The sequence below is a fragment of the Arachis duranensis genome, chromosome 4 (genome assembly GCF_000817695.3).
Source record: "Arachis duranensis cultivar V14167 chromosome 4, aradu.V14167.gnm2.J7QH, whole genome shotgun sequence".
Classification (NCBI taxonomy): Eukaryota; Viridiplantae; Streptophyta; class Magnoliopsida; order Fabales; family Fabaceae; genus Arachis; species Arachis duranensis.
In genome coordinates, this window is record NC_029775.3 from 98,550,867 (window position 1) to 98,566,355 (window position 15,489).

The 15,489-nt window shown below is 35.3% G+C and overlaps 1 protein-coding gene across 1 annotated transcript; it reads right to left on the reverse strand.

Moving 5' to 3' along the window:
- Positions 1 to 9,958: 9,958 nt before the first annotated feature.
- LOC107485151 (protein LURP-one-related 10-like) lies at positions 9,959 to 12,024 on the reverse strand. The gene is made up of 3 exons (XM_016105667.3): positions 11,621 to 12,024; positions 11,075 to 11,296; positions 9,959 to 10,323 (listed from the first exon to the last, which is right to left on the reverse strand). Exons 1-3 carry the CDS (start codon positions 11,987 to 11,989, stop codon positions 10,177 to 10,179), a joined length of 738 nt encoding a protein of 245 aa, XP_015961153.1. The 5' UTR covers positions 11,990 to 12,024; the 3' UTR covers positions 9,959 to 10,176.
- Positions 12,025 to 15,489: the final 3,465 nt, after the last annotated feature.

Here is a 15,489-nt window from a genome sequence, read left to right on the forward strand (position 1 = left end):
ATTTCGAACAGCAACACGTGGCTTACCTCAAGATTGGTTGTATGGGTTTTGTAGAGCTCTCCGCAGTGAACGCGTGGCCGCAAACGGAGCGGCAATCGGAGCTCTAGATCAAAAGTTATGGTGGTTTGAAGATCAACCAAGGGAGAGAACTTGAGAGAGTGTTCTTCCTCCCTTTCTCTCTAATTTCAGCTTGTGTGTGTGACAAATGAGGAGAGAGAGTGCTGAAAACTAGGGTTTTGGTTAAGTTATGTTGGGCCAAGGGCCCACTTTGGGTCCAATTGGCCCGGTTTGGCCCGTTCGGTCCAATCTTGGTCCGATTTCTATAAAATTGGTACCGAAATTCTCGTCTCAATCTCCTCTATCACATTTAGCCATAAAAATCACATTTTAGGCTTTCCAGAATAAATTCTCATTTATGGGTTAATTAGCCGTTAATTAACCGGGTTTTACATTGACCATTGTATAGCTCATCCGTCAATGAGTATCTGCAAGCTTTCCGTCGAATGAGTTATACGTCGGCAATGAGAGAACAAAGGGTGGGTATCTGCAAAAGACACTTCGATGCTCAAGTCAGTGAGTGAATAATAGGCTTTTCAAATTGCAATAATCTAAACAACATTCTTACCCTTTCTTTTGTATTTGAAACAAAGAGTAACAGTTATGTCTCTGAATAATTTTTCTTTAAACGGAGAATAATAGCATATTTTAGTTGCTTTGATGACTGTTATTGATAACCGACTTATAACGCTTCCTTGTTCATACCAAGCTGCCATTCCATGGGTTACATGGAAAGATTTGACTAATCTAAAGGAGTTTCAGGTGCCGCATAGCGGTCCCATTTTGGAACAGGTCAATTGGCGGCCAGCTCTGAACTTTACTGCTGGTTTTTCGCTCTTGCTTTAGCTCAATGGAATAAACAAAAATTTGCTCCAGTCTTTTCCTTTTTTGTCATGTCTTATGCTACCGTGATGGGCCAGCATTGATCCTGGAGCCAAAAAGAAGGATTGTTTTTTGTCTAGCTTAGACGGTCTTGTCTGTGATGGAGTATAGAAATGTGATATTTGTTTTGTCAAGTTCAGATAGGATCACTAACCACTTCAACATTCTCTTAAATAGGGCAGGGGCTATTTCTTGAGTATCCAGAGTAGTCTGTAGTAAAAAGCCTTCTTCATAGGCAAGGCAGGAGCTAGAAGTAACTCACCAGACTCGAACTTGCACGGCTCACATCAAGCTTATTCTTCCCTCAATAGAGTTTCTTTTGCTACACAGTTCAAAAGCCTAAGCCTTTTGACATCTGTATATAGCTTAATCATGACGTATATCCAACCTATAACGGTCGTATAAAATATTAATTTCATTTTTTAATAAATATTTCTAATTCATCTGCTCTCATGCACATCTCATACAATAACTATCCAACATAAATTCTTACCTTTCCATCATTTAGAAAAAAAATATATCACTTTTTTCATTATTTGCAAGAATAAGAGGTTTCTTATTTAAATTATTAAATAACTAAAACAAAGATTCTTTAATTTTTAAAATATTCATTACTTAAAAATTTGTCCAACATTTGCCTATGTTATTTCATGCATTAGACTAGTGAAAAAATGAGTTTGCATCCCAATTCATAAGAGACACCCATGAAATAGAGATCTCTAAGCAAGTGAAATGACCCATTTAAGCCCACAAAATATGGAGTCACCGGGAATGGAGCTCTCTTCGCAACCCTTGGAGGTTTTTTTTCGTGGGCGCTTCCTTTGAATTGGGGTGTAAATCTATTTTGCTGGTCTAATCCTTAAAAGTTAAAATGAATATACGTGTGGAATTTTTTGTGTCATGTACATTTTAACAATTAAAGAAATTTTTTAATTTATTTAAATAAAGATTAACATATCGTTTTTATCTCTAACATTTGGGATATGTTTTAAAGTTGTCCCTAACATTTAAATCATCCTATTTAAATTTTCAACGTTTCAAAATCATCTCAATGTTGTCCTGCCGTTAGTAATTTATTAACAGAATGTAAGGATGAACTAGTATGAATAAGTTTTATTGAGTAATACTAGTCAGGAAGTACAGCGGTACTTTAGTAAGCAATGCAATGTAACAGTAGTAGAGTCTCATACAAATAAAGAAAAGAAAAGCAGAATGTAGTCTCAGTAAGTGATGGGAATTGCCAAGGTTTAGCCACAACCATTAGCACCTGAACAAGAATAGAAAGAGGAAATTAGACTAGAAAGAAGGAAGAATTGGAGAAGAGGAAAGAAGAGCAGAGGAGGAATTTCAGAAGGGATTGAGGTTACCACTGCATAGCTACCACGCAAAGTCGTCCATGGTTCTATTAATGACCCTCCCCCTCGTGCTTCTCCTGATTTCTTGAATTGAAGGATCGTTTGACAGCTGTCCATTCCCAATAACCAACTTTTTCCTCTCACTCGTTGGTGCTGATTTTGCATGACCCTCCTTCACGTACTGTTTTTCATTTTTGTTCCTTATATTACTCCCCCCATTAACTTCAACCTTGCCCTCAAGGTTGAGATGCGGGTAAGCCTTCTGAAACTGGTCAGCATTTTCCCAAGTCGTGTTTGCTTCAGAAGTCGGTCCCCACTGCACTTGTAATTGAGGCACTCCCTGTCCATCCTGTAGTATTGTTCTCTGTCCCACCACCTTGTATGGTTCCAAGATCGGACCCAACTCGGTGGTTTGAAGCGGAAGATGGAAGTAGTGTTTATCATGCTCCCCACGAGTCCCGAGTGTCCACTAACGCTACTGTCATGATATTCATGTAAAATGAGTTTAATTAAACTACTATGCGTAGGAATCACAACACGCCCTCGCCATAATAGCAAGCCATTCCTACAAGTATAGTTCAAATCATCATTGGTATTGTTGCTACAGCGTTGTAGGATGTCCTTCAATGTAGAATCCTTTTCAATATCACACTTTAAGGTTTGAAGCCATTCTAATTTAGGCCCTGACCAAGCTGCCAAGAAACATCGGGACAAGGCATCGGCTGGTACATTGTCAGCTCCCGGTTTATATTGAATTTCGAAGTCATAGCCCAGCAATTTGTGTAGCCATTTGTGCTGCTCCGGCGTGTGAAGATTCTGTTCCAATAAAGCCTTAAGACTCTATTGATCAGTGCGAATAATGAATTTTTTTCCAAGGAGGTAGTGTCTGAACTTTGCGATGGCTTCAGTAATAGCATGAAATTCTCGAATATAAGCCGACTGTCGCTGCATGGCGGGAGCCAATTTCTTAGAAAAATATGCAATGGGGTGCCTGCCTTGTGTTAAAACCACTCCTATACCGTTACCCGAAGCATCAGTTTCCACTTCAAAGGGAAGTGCAAAGTTAGGCAACGCAAGCACAGGTTGCGATATGATTGTAGACTTGAGTTGGTTGAAAGACAATTCAGCTTTGTCATTCCAATTGAAGGCATCTTTTTTTAGTAAATCCGTGAGCGGAGAAGCTATGGCCGCATACCCTTTAATAAACCGCCTATAATACCCCGTCAAACCCAAAAAACCCCTAAGCTGCTTGATGTTTTGCAGTTGTTTCCAATCCATCACCGCCTGAACCTTTGCTTTATCCATGTGAACACCATTAGCTGAGATGGTGTGACCTAAATAGTCAACCTCGGCTACGCCGAAAAGGCACTTAGAAAACTTAGCATACAAGGCCTCTTGTTGCAGGAGCTTAAGGACAACCTCCAAATGGTTCAAGTGATGCTGCCAAGAAGGACTATATACCAGAATATCATCAAAGAAGACTAGGACAAACTTCCTTAAATATGGTCGAAATACATCATTCATCAAGCTTTGGAAGGTCGCCGGCGCATTAGTCAAGCCGAAAGGCATCACAAGCCATTCATAGTGACCTTGGTGCGTGTGAAACGCCGTCTTGAATCAATCCTCTGGTTTCACCAAGATTTGGTGATAACCGGATCGAAGGTCCAATTTCGAAAAAACAGTTGCACCAAATAGTTCATCGAGTAGTTCATCAACTGTCGGAATCGGAAAACTATCCTTCACTGTAATTTTGTTTAAGGCTCTATAATCGGTGCAAAAACGCCAAGTCCCATCTTTCTTCTTAACTAACAAAATAGGGGAGGAAAAGGGACTTTTACTAGGTTGGATAATACCTTCATGAAGCATTTGTTGGACCATGACTTCAATCTGTTCTTTCTGGCTATGCGGGTATCTATACGGCCGGACTTTCACCGGTTCAGCTCCCTGGATGAGAGGAATGCTGTGATCCTGAGCTCGTTGCGGAGGTAGGCCAACTGGTTGATCAAACACCGACACATATTTATGAAGCAATGACATCAGTGCAGGGTCCATATTCCTCGGCAGCTCTAAGGAGTTGAGAGACTTGTTGTCGGCTTTGTGGACTTGAAGAGTGAAGGCTTCGGCTATAGAATCAGTATGAGCGAGTCTTCTAATGTGGTGAAATTGTGCTTGTGCTGGAGCCAGGGTCTTGTCGCCACGAATAGTGACAAATTCGCCCTGATGCAGAAATCGCAGAAAGGAACTGTCATAATCCACAATATGGTCCTTGAGGGTCTCCAGCCAAGTAGTGCCAATTACCATATCACCACCCGCTACATGAAGGACATACACCTCAGGAATTGTGATTTTGTAGCCTTGTATGTGAATATCTATCTGGGAAATGCATCCTTCCACTGTGAGGACATCAAAGTCCCCTACAACAACCTTGAATCCAGGGCAGGGTTCAACTGGCAGGTTTAAAAACTTTGCAATCCTTGGTTGAATGAAGCTGTCCGAACTACCCCCATCGATAAGAACTTGCACCTCCAACCCGTTTAGCATCGCTTTGAGTCGAATGGTGGAAGGTCCTCTAGTGCCATGCATGGCATTGTATGAAAGATGATGTGCCACTACGTCCTGCTCCAATTGCTCTAAAATAGTGCTCTCGGACTGGGCAAGCTCTCCAGGTTCGGCTAACGCATGGTCATCTTCTCCTTCCAATTGTAGCAACATCAAGTGCTTGTTAGCACATTTATGTGACGCCGAAAATTTTTCGTCGCACCAAAAACAAAGGCCCTTTTCTCGACGATTCTAGATTTCGGCAGGGGAAAGCCGCTTGACGACCTGCTTGGAGTTGCTGGTGGAAGGTCGCTAGTTAGGGGTGGGTAAGAGTGGAGGAAGGCTATTGCGGCCCGCGGGCCGCTGTGGTGTGCTGGGGGTTTGGGAAGCTTGTGGAGCACTGAAATTGTTGGGGCCGTAGGTAGTACGAGGTACGGTGGCAAATTTGTCCTCATAGAGCCGGGCGAGTGTGACAGCCCGCATCAGAGATGGGGGGCATTGTGCCTTCACCTCTCGGCAAATGTCAAGTTGAAGACCACTCACGAAGTAATCCCGCAAGGCCTCATGCGGTTCAAGATTAGTGCAATTGGCTAAGGCAACAAATTCCGCATAATAATCTCCCACAGAACCCTGTTGTTGCAACTTAAACAACAATTCTCTTGGGGATTCAAACAACAATGGACCAAACTCAAGTTCAATCTCGCGTTTCAATTGAGCCCACGATCGAAAGGAAGCAGAGCGTTGTGACATTTGGTACCACGGGATGACCATACCTGTCATATGGATTGCAGCAATTGCCAGTTGTTCCTCCTCAGGTACTCGAAAGAACTCAAAATACTGATCAAGAGAAAAAATCCAACCCAGGGCATCGGAACCATTAAACTTAGGTAGATCAAAGTTCACCCTTTCGGAGATGAGGACCATTGCGTGTGAAAGTATCGTAGCCTGAGTTCGAACCATGCAGGGAATCACGGGACGGGGAATGATCGTGAGGACGCTCGTTGAGAAGCTGAGCAAGGGAGGACTGGATCGCATTTAGCTTGAGATCTTTCACCTCGGAAGCTCGAGCTCGCTCGGTTCTGTTCTCCTCGGAGACCGTCTCAATCATCTGGAACAATCGCTTAATATCCGCTTCCATCCCTTTGATCCGGGTGTTATCGGCCACCGCCATGGCTAATGAAAGCACCAATGTAAGGATGAACTAGTATGAATAAGTTTTATTGAGTAATACTAGTCAGGAAGTACAGTGGTACTTTAGTAAGCAATGCAATGTAACAGTAGTAGAGTCTCATACAAATAAAGAAAAGAAAAGCAGAATGTAGTCTCAGTAAGTGATGGGAATTGCCAAGGTTTAGCCACAACCATTAGCACCTGAACAAGAATAGAAAGAGGAAATTAGACTAGAAAGAAGGAAGAATTGGAGAAGAGGAAAGAAGAGCAGAGGAGGAATTTCAGAAGGGATTGAGGTTACCACTGCATAGCTACCACGCAAAGTCATCCATGGTTCTATTAATGACCCTCCCCCTCGTGCTTCTCCTGATTTCTTGAATTGAAGGATCGTTTGACAGCTGTCCATTCCCAATAACCAACTTTTTCCTCTCACTCGTTGGTGCTGATTTTGCATGACCCTCCTTCACGTACTGTTTTTCATTTTTATTCCTTACACAGAATTGATGGTGAAATAAAATTGAGATGATTTTGAGACATTAGGGACTTAAATAATAGCCCCAAGTGGCATCTTTATTTTGAACCATCTTGTAATTTTTGCTTTAGACCATACTTTTTCCTTACACCTACGTTTTGCAAATTATTTGATATTTAGAAAATTATATACATAAATATGCCATGACCTCTGCTTTTCTAAAATATACAAAAGTAAAGTATTTAAAACTATTTAATTATTTTGTGTATTAAGTTAATTTTTTAGGACGGAAATTTTTATAAGTGGGGTAGGATATAAGACTCCGGATTTTTTTTACAAAATTAAATAATAAATTTATTTATGATTTATTATATTTAATGAAGATTATATTTTAAGAGATTTTATATATAAATTAAGCAATTTTTTATTTATGATTTAGAACTTTAATAATTAAATAATAATAAGAATTTTATATGCTTTAAGTTAAATAATTAGATTTTTAACTTTATTTTATGATTAAAAAGAAAATTAATTTTTATTATCTCTAACTATTGAATTAGAGTATTTATTTGAAAATAAATTTTAAATTGATAATCAAATAGTATTTTTATAGATATTATTATTATTGAATTAAAATTTGGTTTTCAATTACTCTATTATCTTAATTTTACTAAAGTTACTAAATTACCCAAAATCCCTAATTTTATATAAAAAAAAGATTGTACGTTTTGTTTTTCCTCTTAGCTGGTTCCCGTAACAAAAAAAATGATCTATAGATTCTAAGTTTCTAACTAATAATGTTATTTGCTCATAAACTATATTCAATTTGGTTTACTTCCTTTTGAGATTCCAGGAGCTTTATTTTCGTTACATGTTATTATAGCCGTCGTCACCGGAGTTGCAACTGCTTCGCTCTTGATTTCTTTTGTGCAGTAACTTACTTCTGCTTCGAAAACTCAATTGTCACTTTTTTGTATATATTTCTAAAGTTTTGGTAAATGTAGGGTTGAGTTTTGATTATTGCGAGTCACGATTGAAGCTGTGGTTGCTGCGGGTTGCGAGGGAAAAGGGGGTTGTGACGCGTTTGAGTTTTTTTAGTTTCGACAATCGAGGTAGGTTTTTCTTAAAATCTATTTTACATCATAGAGTTGTGATAAATAGATATTAACACAAAAAGATATACTTTTGTGATTATATTTGTCTTGTGGATGTGATGGTTTGTTGGATTGGATTATTGGGTGCTTGATTGTGTGAGTGGTGTATGGTTGTTGGTAAAAACTGGTTTGAAATATTATTTACTTGATTATTATGAAAATGAATTGATTTTGGGAGCGATTTGATTTTGAGTTAGTCTAATTTTATAAATGATTTAATATTTGAGTTGATTTGATTTTAAAAAGAGTTTTACTGTTGGAATTGGTTTGCTTTAAAATAAATTGATATTGGAACTGGTTCAACTCTGGAAAATGTTTGAGGTTTGGAAATGGTTGAGAAAAGGTTTGAAAAATGTTTGGATGGGACTCGAAAAGGGTGGCAGTGTCTGAATTTTAGAGGAGATGCTACCGAAACTTTATAAAATTGGAAGTTTTATTTGAAGTAATTAATTAAAAAGATTTATTTTTTAAACATTATGTTTTAAGATTGATTTATCTATCAAAGAAATAATTATATTTTGGAATTGAGATTGTTAATGAATGGAATGGAAAGAAGGATGATGAGGATTTTCTTTGAAATATAGTTTTTGAATGAATTTGGAAATGAAATTTGGATTGATGAATGATTATGAAGTTGAGAAATGTTGAGAATGTTGAGATATGAACTTTGAATAATTCACATGGCTTATGAATTTGAATTGTCTGAGATACGAGGTTTCTTGGATAAAGTACCATGGCTTGCCACCACGTGTACCAGGTGGAAAACTCGATACTCTGTTGACCCTACGACATAAGTGTGACCGGGCACTATATAAATTCTTGGGAATGTTACCCCCATTGAGCAATATTGATTATTTGAGAAAAGCTATGCATAGACTCTTGGGGATGCACGTCGTGGGATAGCCTAAGGACAATTCAGACTTGTCGGATTGGCTGGATAACCGACAGATGAGCCTCATCAGCGATAGGACAGGCATGCATCATATGCATTTGTATGCTTTGCTTGGGTTTGAACTTGTTTTGGTTTGCCTAATTGCTAAACTGTTCTTAACTGCTACTTGAACTATTTGTTGTAACTGCTACCTACTTATTCTTTTCTTGTCTGTCTTGCCTGTGTTTGTCCTGGCATGCTACATTTGAGAATGAACTTTGGTGCTAAATTAATGATTGTGTTGTTTGATTGCGTGGTTGGTTTCTGATTGAGATTTTTCTTATAAGAAAGGAAAGGTTTCGGATTTCTAAACGATTAAATATTATTTCTTCGAAAAGGTTTGAACGATTTTCTATTGGTTTTTAAAAGATTCATAAGGCAATGATAATCACTGAGCTTGAAAATAGTTTGCTTATTAAATATCTTTTTATGACAACTTTGAAACTCTGTGGTGAGACTGTGTGGTTAGGTTCTCACCCCCCTACAGCTTTACCTTTTCAGGAACCGGATGAAGAAGCATTAAGAAAAGTTATACTGTGTTTGGTTTATATGTTGTTGTATTAATTAGTTTATTTTCTTCCCTCGTCTTTGTTATTACAAATTTGTAAGAGGGATAGAAATTGTATGTGTTATATATATATATATTATGAGTTAGTATGTAAAGAGTCTTGTATATGAATCTATGCTGCTTGTATTTTTCTTAAGATAAGGTATTAATTTCCGATTTTCAAAGAAATCAGCGATACAGTGTCGAGTCACAGGCTCCTATTTTAGTATTTAGTACGTAAAGTAGTCGTAATACTTCTTGCTATCAGAGAAGTGCAGCCGGAAGCGTGACTTTTTATAGTGAGGGTGTTATAATTTAACTCCCTAACGTTTCAAAATCGTCTCAATTTTGTCATGTCGTCAATTCTGTTAACAGATTTCTAACGGTAGGACATCATTGAGACAAATTTGAAACGTTAGGGACTTAAATAGGACGATTTAAAACAACTTTGAGACTTTTTTCAAATGTTGGAGATAAAAACGATATTTTACTCTTAAATAAAAAAGTCAAAATAAGATGTGAATAAAAATATATAAATTGTTGCGCTAATATATTAGATAGTTGAAATAAAAATACCAACCATACTAAGAGTACACTAAAATTAGTTATTAGTGTATAATATATTTTAAAATATAAAATATATATGAAAAATAAATCAAATTGTATATATTTATATATAAATACATGATGATTAATTTAAGTGACGGATTTTAGTGTGTAAATAGTATTTTTAAAAAAATACTTAATGAAATATTCTATCTATTGTGTTGTTTTTATCACGACTAATGAAGTTAGATTTATGGATGTAATAAAAAAAATTAATATTACATAATTAAATGGTTAAATAAATAATTATTTGTAAAAAATTAAAATATATATTGAAAAGTAGAAAGAGAATGAGAGGAATTCAGTGAGTATCCACTAGCTAGCTATATACAAGATGAGAAAATAAAATTAAAAAAGGAGGCAAATTACAACCACATATATCTGTCATCCAATAATGAAGAAACAGAGTACACCATACCGAATTCACACTAATTATTGAGTGGAACAAACAGCGGCGGTTTTCCTTAGCTTGAGAACTTTGCCAAGTCACTATGGCTGAGGTGGTATTCAAGAGTCACAGTTAGCGCCACTATGAATGCATAATCAATGTTCGGATACACTTTTACCATGAATTTCTTTCTGCTAAACCAAGTGAACACTTCATGTGTTATCTACGAAATAAAAGAAAAAAAGATGTCATCATTAATATTAACTATTTTCAGCAATAATTATATACTTTTTTATTTATTAAAAAAGTTTTTATCGATAATTATATAATTGCCACTAAAATTTTTTAGTAACAACATAAGATAATTAATGTCTAACTATCGATAAATATATTAGTGATTATTTTTATTATTGCTAAAAATAAAATTAATAACCAATAAAAATAATTTTTCTAATGGTACCTCTAAGAAAATGATAAAGTGTCTTTTTAGACAATGTTATTATTAATATATTCCCTCTTATTGAAAATAATCTTGTTATTTAATGCATTATTAAAATATTATTTTAATAAAATATCTTTTATAATATTTTTAAGAAAGGTATTTTTATTAACAAATTTTTATGTGAAAATGATATTAAAAATAGTTAGATGGCTCACTCAACCATATCAAATTATCTAACATTTTTAAATATGATCTTGCAAATTTTGTTTTGAATTTTTTTTTTGAATTTTTTAAATATTTATTTAAATATTATTACAAAAATTCGAATCAAAATTATTTATTAAATACAAAAATTTTGTTATTTATAACAAAATATCTTATTTATTAATTTTTTAATTATATTTTTAAATTATTTAGACACTATTTTATCAATAATTTCTTTTAAACAGTTTTTTTATGGGCGCCTGAATCTTTGTTCCATTAACCACCTATTTTTAATAAGTTTCTCTTAAGATAATGATCTAATAAAAACCTGGGCAACGACGTTGTCTGATTCGCCGATGCAAACAAGCCAAGATTGACCGAAGGAATTTTGTTTGAGAATCTTGAAGTCACAAACTTGTGTGGTGTTATTTGCTAAGAAAACGCCCATGTTGGCTTTTAGCTGGAAGGGTGGCGGTTGTCTCCGACTGAAAATCAAATCCCTTTGTTCCGTACTTTCACCTCTATATGCTTTCCAAATATCGTCACCTATCTGCATTCATTCACATCCAACAAATTAAACACTCATCACTTTTAAAGATAAAAGGTGAAAAGGTGGGATCCACTTTTGTATTTGTCTCAAACAGATAAATTATAGGTATAATAGATGAAAGCTTAATTTTATGATGGATAATTTTGGACTCAAACTTCAAATTATATTAGTGAAAAAAAAAAAATACTCCTTAAAGAGAAATTAAATTAATACAAGAAAAAGTGTTGTGTTCTGTTGGGAAAGTAAGCTCAAGTAGAGAAAGTCTAAACAAGAAAATGGCAGAGTTGTAATAAAGTGTATTTGATGGATCGGAGAAATTATTACCGCCTTGCGAAGACGGAGGACGGTGTTGCCACGAGCGTCGCGCAAGAAACGTTCCTTTCGCGGCATGACGAAGGTAGCAAGAGGACCCATAACGGTAAAAACAACGTTCTTGTTGATGTCTGTGACGGTGAAGTTATCATCGCCGCCAAAAGTTACCTGCTTCGTGATTATAAGATCAACTTCATGGGGAACACAGTACTGATGATTGATTATGGCTGTGGCAGAGGGTGGAGATGATGATGATGTTGGTGATTTTGACATGATAATAACAATGTTTGAGGTTCTAATAATATGAGTGGCACAAATTTGAGAAATAATTGAATTGAATTGAGTTGGATAATGATTAAGAGTGGCACAAATATCGTTCATATATAAAGGGGAGAATACGGAAGCTTTTCTAACTTGACTAAGTTCATGTTTGAATTCGATCAGGTCAAAAGTAGTGGATCTTTTAGTTTTCTTTGGTGATATGATATATAAAAGAGTTAATACTCAATTTGTTTTTTAAATTTGTATGAAAATTTTAATTTAGTTTTTAATATTTTAATTAATTTTATTTGGTCTTTTATAAATTTATAAATGAAATTTAAATTAGTTTTATGTGACAATTTTTGGTACATAAATATTAATGGAGCATTGATATCGATAATTAGATATTAAAGTTAGAACTTGTAAAATGATACTATTTTTATTTGGGTACTTAAATAGCCAAAAAATAATGTGGTATCATTTATTGTTGGAAAAAAATTTTAATAAATACCACTTACAATGTTATTTTAGACTATTTAAATATCAAAACTAAATTAAAATCATTTTACAGAGTTTAACGTTATATTCATGTTAGCGTTCCATTAGCGTTTATGTTTTAAAAATTATTTTAGAGACTAACATAAATCATGTTCGTAAAATTTAAGGACTAAATAGAGAAAATCAAAATAAAATATTTGTCTTCAAAATATTAAGATTGAGGAAAATTACAGAAACTTACTTTTTCTGAAGTATCTTTTATTATTATAAAGTTGGATAGTCCCCTACAGTGGACAACTACCCAGCCCTTCGACACCTATTTCTAACTTTACTATTACATCTATTTTTAAAATTTTAAAACTAAAATTGGGAAACAAAAGGATTTAGGTTATTTCTCTTTACCCTTTGGTTGAAGCACTGCACCAGCCGTTGGAATTAGGAAAAATGGGAAGACAAGATGTCGACGAGGGAGATTAGCGTAACGTGCTTTTTTCTACGGTGTTAGGCTTCAGCAATCCCGAGACGAGGTGCATTAGCGTAATGCGACTTCTTAATTGGGTGATAAGAGAAATGCTACCTTCTGATTGGCAGATGACGGTGAGCCACGGATCCAGAGATGAAAATCTGAGGTATAGCATGATTAAATCTTTTAAATTGGCTCTAACTTTCAAATCTGACGCTCTTTTCTTTCTTTTTGAGAGAGTAGTGTTTAGGGTTTGAGTTCCAAACAGTGTTCTTCGTATCGTCTATATATTCTATTCAAATTGAATTTGTGAATATGTGTCCGATTCAAATTCCATAGCTTTTACAAAAAACGATTTTTATATATTTGATAGAGCTCTGCTTTCCTGTGTTTTGCTATGGCTCTCATGAATTCTGTTGGTGCTCTGAATAAAAAAGTGGATGCTGTTGCAGATATCAACCCAACGAAGCTGGCTTGGAATCTGAAGGTTGAAATTGTGCGCCTCTACGAGTTTCCTAGCAAATGGAACCCAAGAAAGATTTACAACATGGAGTTGGTGCTTCAAGATGAAAGGGTCAGTTACCAAACCCTAAACTTTTCTAATTAGATTCACTTTGGATTTTTTTATCCATTGTAGTTTATTTTATTTGCTTCTTTTTGGCATAGGGTGATTGTATACATTGCTCCATCCCGAATTCAAATATGGCGGTATTTAGGACCTTGATTCATGAGCATGAACTTTATGCAATAAAAAATTTTATTGTTCAAGTAGTAGGACAATCTGTGAGAATAACTAGCCACAAGTATAAACTAAGCTTTTATACCAAGACCTCTGTCAGTTTGCTTTCCAGCGGTAGTTTTCTGTTTAATCCTTTTCAGTTTGTCTCATAAGAGAAGATTGAGGCAATGGTTGGTGTGAACAAGAACCATTTGGTGGATAAATCAAGTTACTGATTAGTTATTTTGTTCATTCTTTTAACGTTATTGTATAATGTTGGTTACTTATTTGGTTAAATTTGTATGTATCTTTATGAATCTCTTTGCTCTTTGGGTTGCTTTGTGTACTCTTTTGTAGACTGTATGGGTCATGTCGTAGGAAGAGAGGATGTTACACCATTAGTTACAAAATCAAGAAAGAAGTGTAAATTCATTAAACTACACTTGGAAGATTTAGAGTCCGTTTCCTATTTATTTTCAATTTTTTTTTGATTTTGTGATTTACTATTGATTTGTCATTTGGGTGGGCTTTGTTTACATTGTTTGTCCTTATATTTTGTTCCACTTAAAAAATTAGAGAAAACATCATGAAGTGCACCCTCTTTATTTGGTGAATTGGTGGACAAAGCCCTTGGCTTATTTGATAAAGATGATGGTCAGCCTATTATCTTGGTGGCACAACTCTTTAAGCCTAATTTCTATCTCAATGAGGTCAATGTTCAAAATAGCCTTTATGCCTCTCTCCTGTTTTTTAACCCTGAGATTCCCGATGTTCTTGCAATCAAGCATAGGTGTGTTGAAAGTATGTAGTCTGTCCTCACTTAACGGGTTCCCTTATCTCATTAATTTCACTATAATGTCTTCCTAAGATTGTTTGTCAATTTGATCTCATGTGCTTCAGGTTAATAAAGAGAGGTGATCTAAAGGCTCAGTGTATTAATTATATACAGAGCCAGCCTGTAAATTTAATTAGTGATGAGTTGCATGGCGGTTCTTTACCAATCACTACTATTGAGGAGGTTTTGGACAAAACTAATGTAAGCTCCTGTTGGTTTTTTCAACATGGCGTGCTTTGTTCATATAGGTCTACTACTAGTGTTATTGTGTTTTTTTTTTGTGAAGAAAACTTCATGTTGGAAACTAGCCACTGTGGTTTCTATTGAAGTTGGTGGGTGTGATTGGTATTATGCTTCGTGCAAGAGTTGTCCCAAAAAATGAAGGAGAATAAAGGTCGTTATCTATGCAAGCATTGTGGTAAAGTTGGTTTCAATGCTCCTCTGAGATAGAGACCTTCCAAGTTAAAAAGGGGTTAATATATTTAAGTTGTTTTGGGTTAATACTCACTTTTCTAATGTATTCCATAATGCATTTTCAACAGGTATCGTCTGCATGTTATTGCCATTGGTGGTACTGGCTGTATTGGCTTAATCATTTAGAACCAAGAGGTCAAACTGGTTGTTGAAAAGTCTGAAAAAAATGATTTAGTACCTCAGTGTAAATTTTTTAATATTTGTGTGAAAAATGATTTATGTATTCAACTAATTATAGAGCAATGAATAATGAATTGATTCTTTTTTTCCTAATATCCAGAGAAGAGAAAATGTGGCATGCAAGAAAAATTTCACCTCAATTGATCAAGTGTATATTGTAGTTAAGATCAACGATGATGACACACTCATAGTCCTTTATGAGTCCCAGTCTTGCTCTATAGATATGGTGGTGTGTTTTTTATCTTTTAATTGTTATGTTGTTCATTATTTTCTTTCTTATTGTAGTGATCACACTATTTTTTTTCAATAACTACCTCTTAGGGAGTTGACCAAAATGTTTCTAATCTATTGCCTGCATCCTTTACTAATGAGGTTGAGTCTGATGTACATTCTGCTGTAGTTGTGTCTTCATCTAAGGTTTGTATATCATATGAAACATGCATAGAGCATGA

What these genes read in the sequence shown, in the direction of transcription:
- LOC107485151 (XM_016105667.3), bottom strand. Translation starts at nt 11,989, where the DNA reads ATGAACGATATTTGTGCCACTCTTAATCATTATCCAACTCAATTCAAT. An exon ending in TCCTCCGTCTTCGCAAGGCG is followed by an intron (nt 11,297 to 11,620) that starts GTAATAATTTCT and finishes GAATGAATGCAG; the next exon opens with ATAGGTGACGATATTTGGAA. An exon ending in CAGACAACGTCGTTGCCCAG is followed by an intron (nt 10,324 to 11,074) that starts GTTTTTATTAGA and finishes TTTATTTCGTAG; the next exon opens with ATAACACATGAAGTGTTCAC.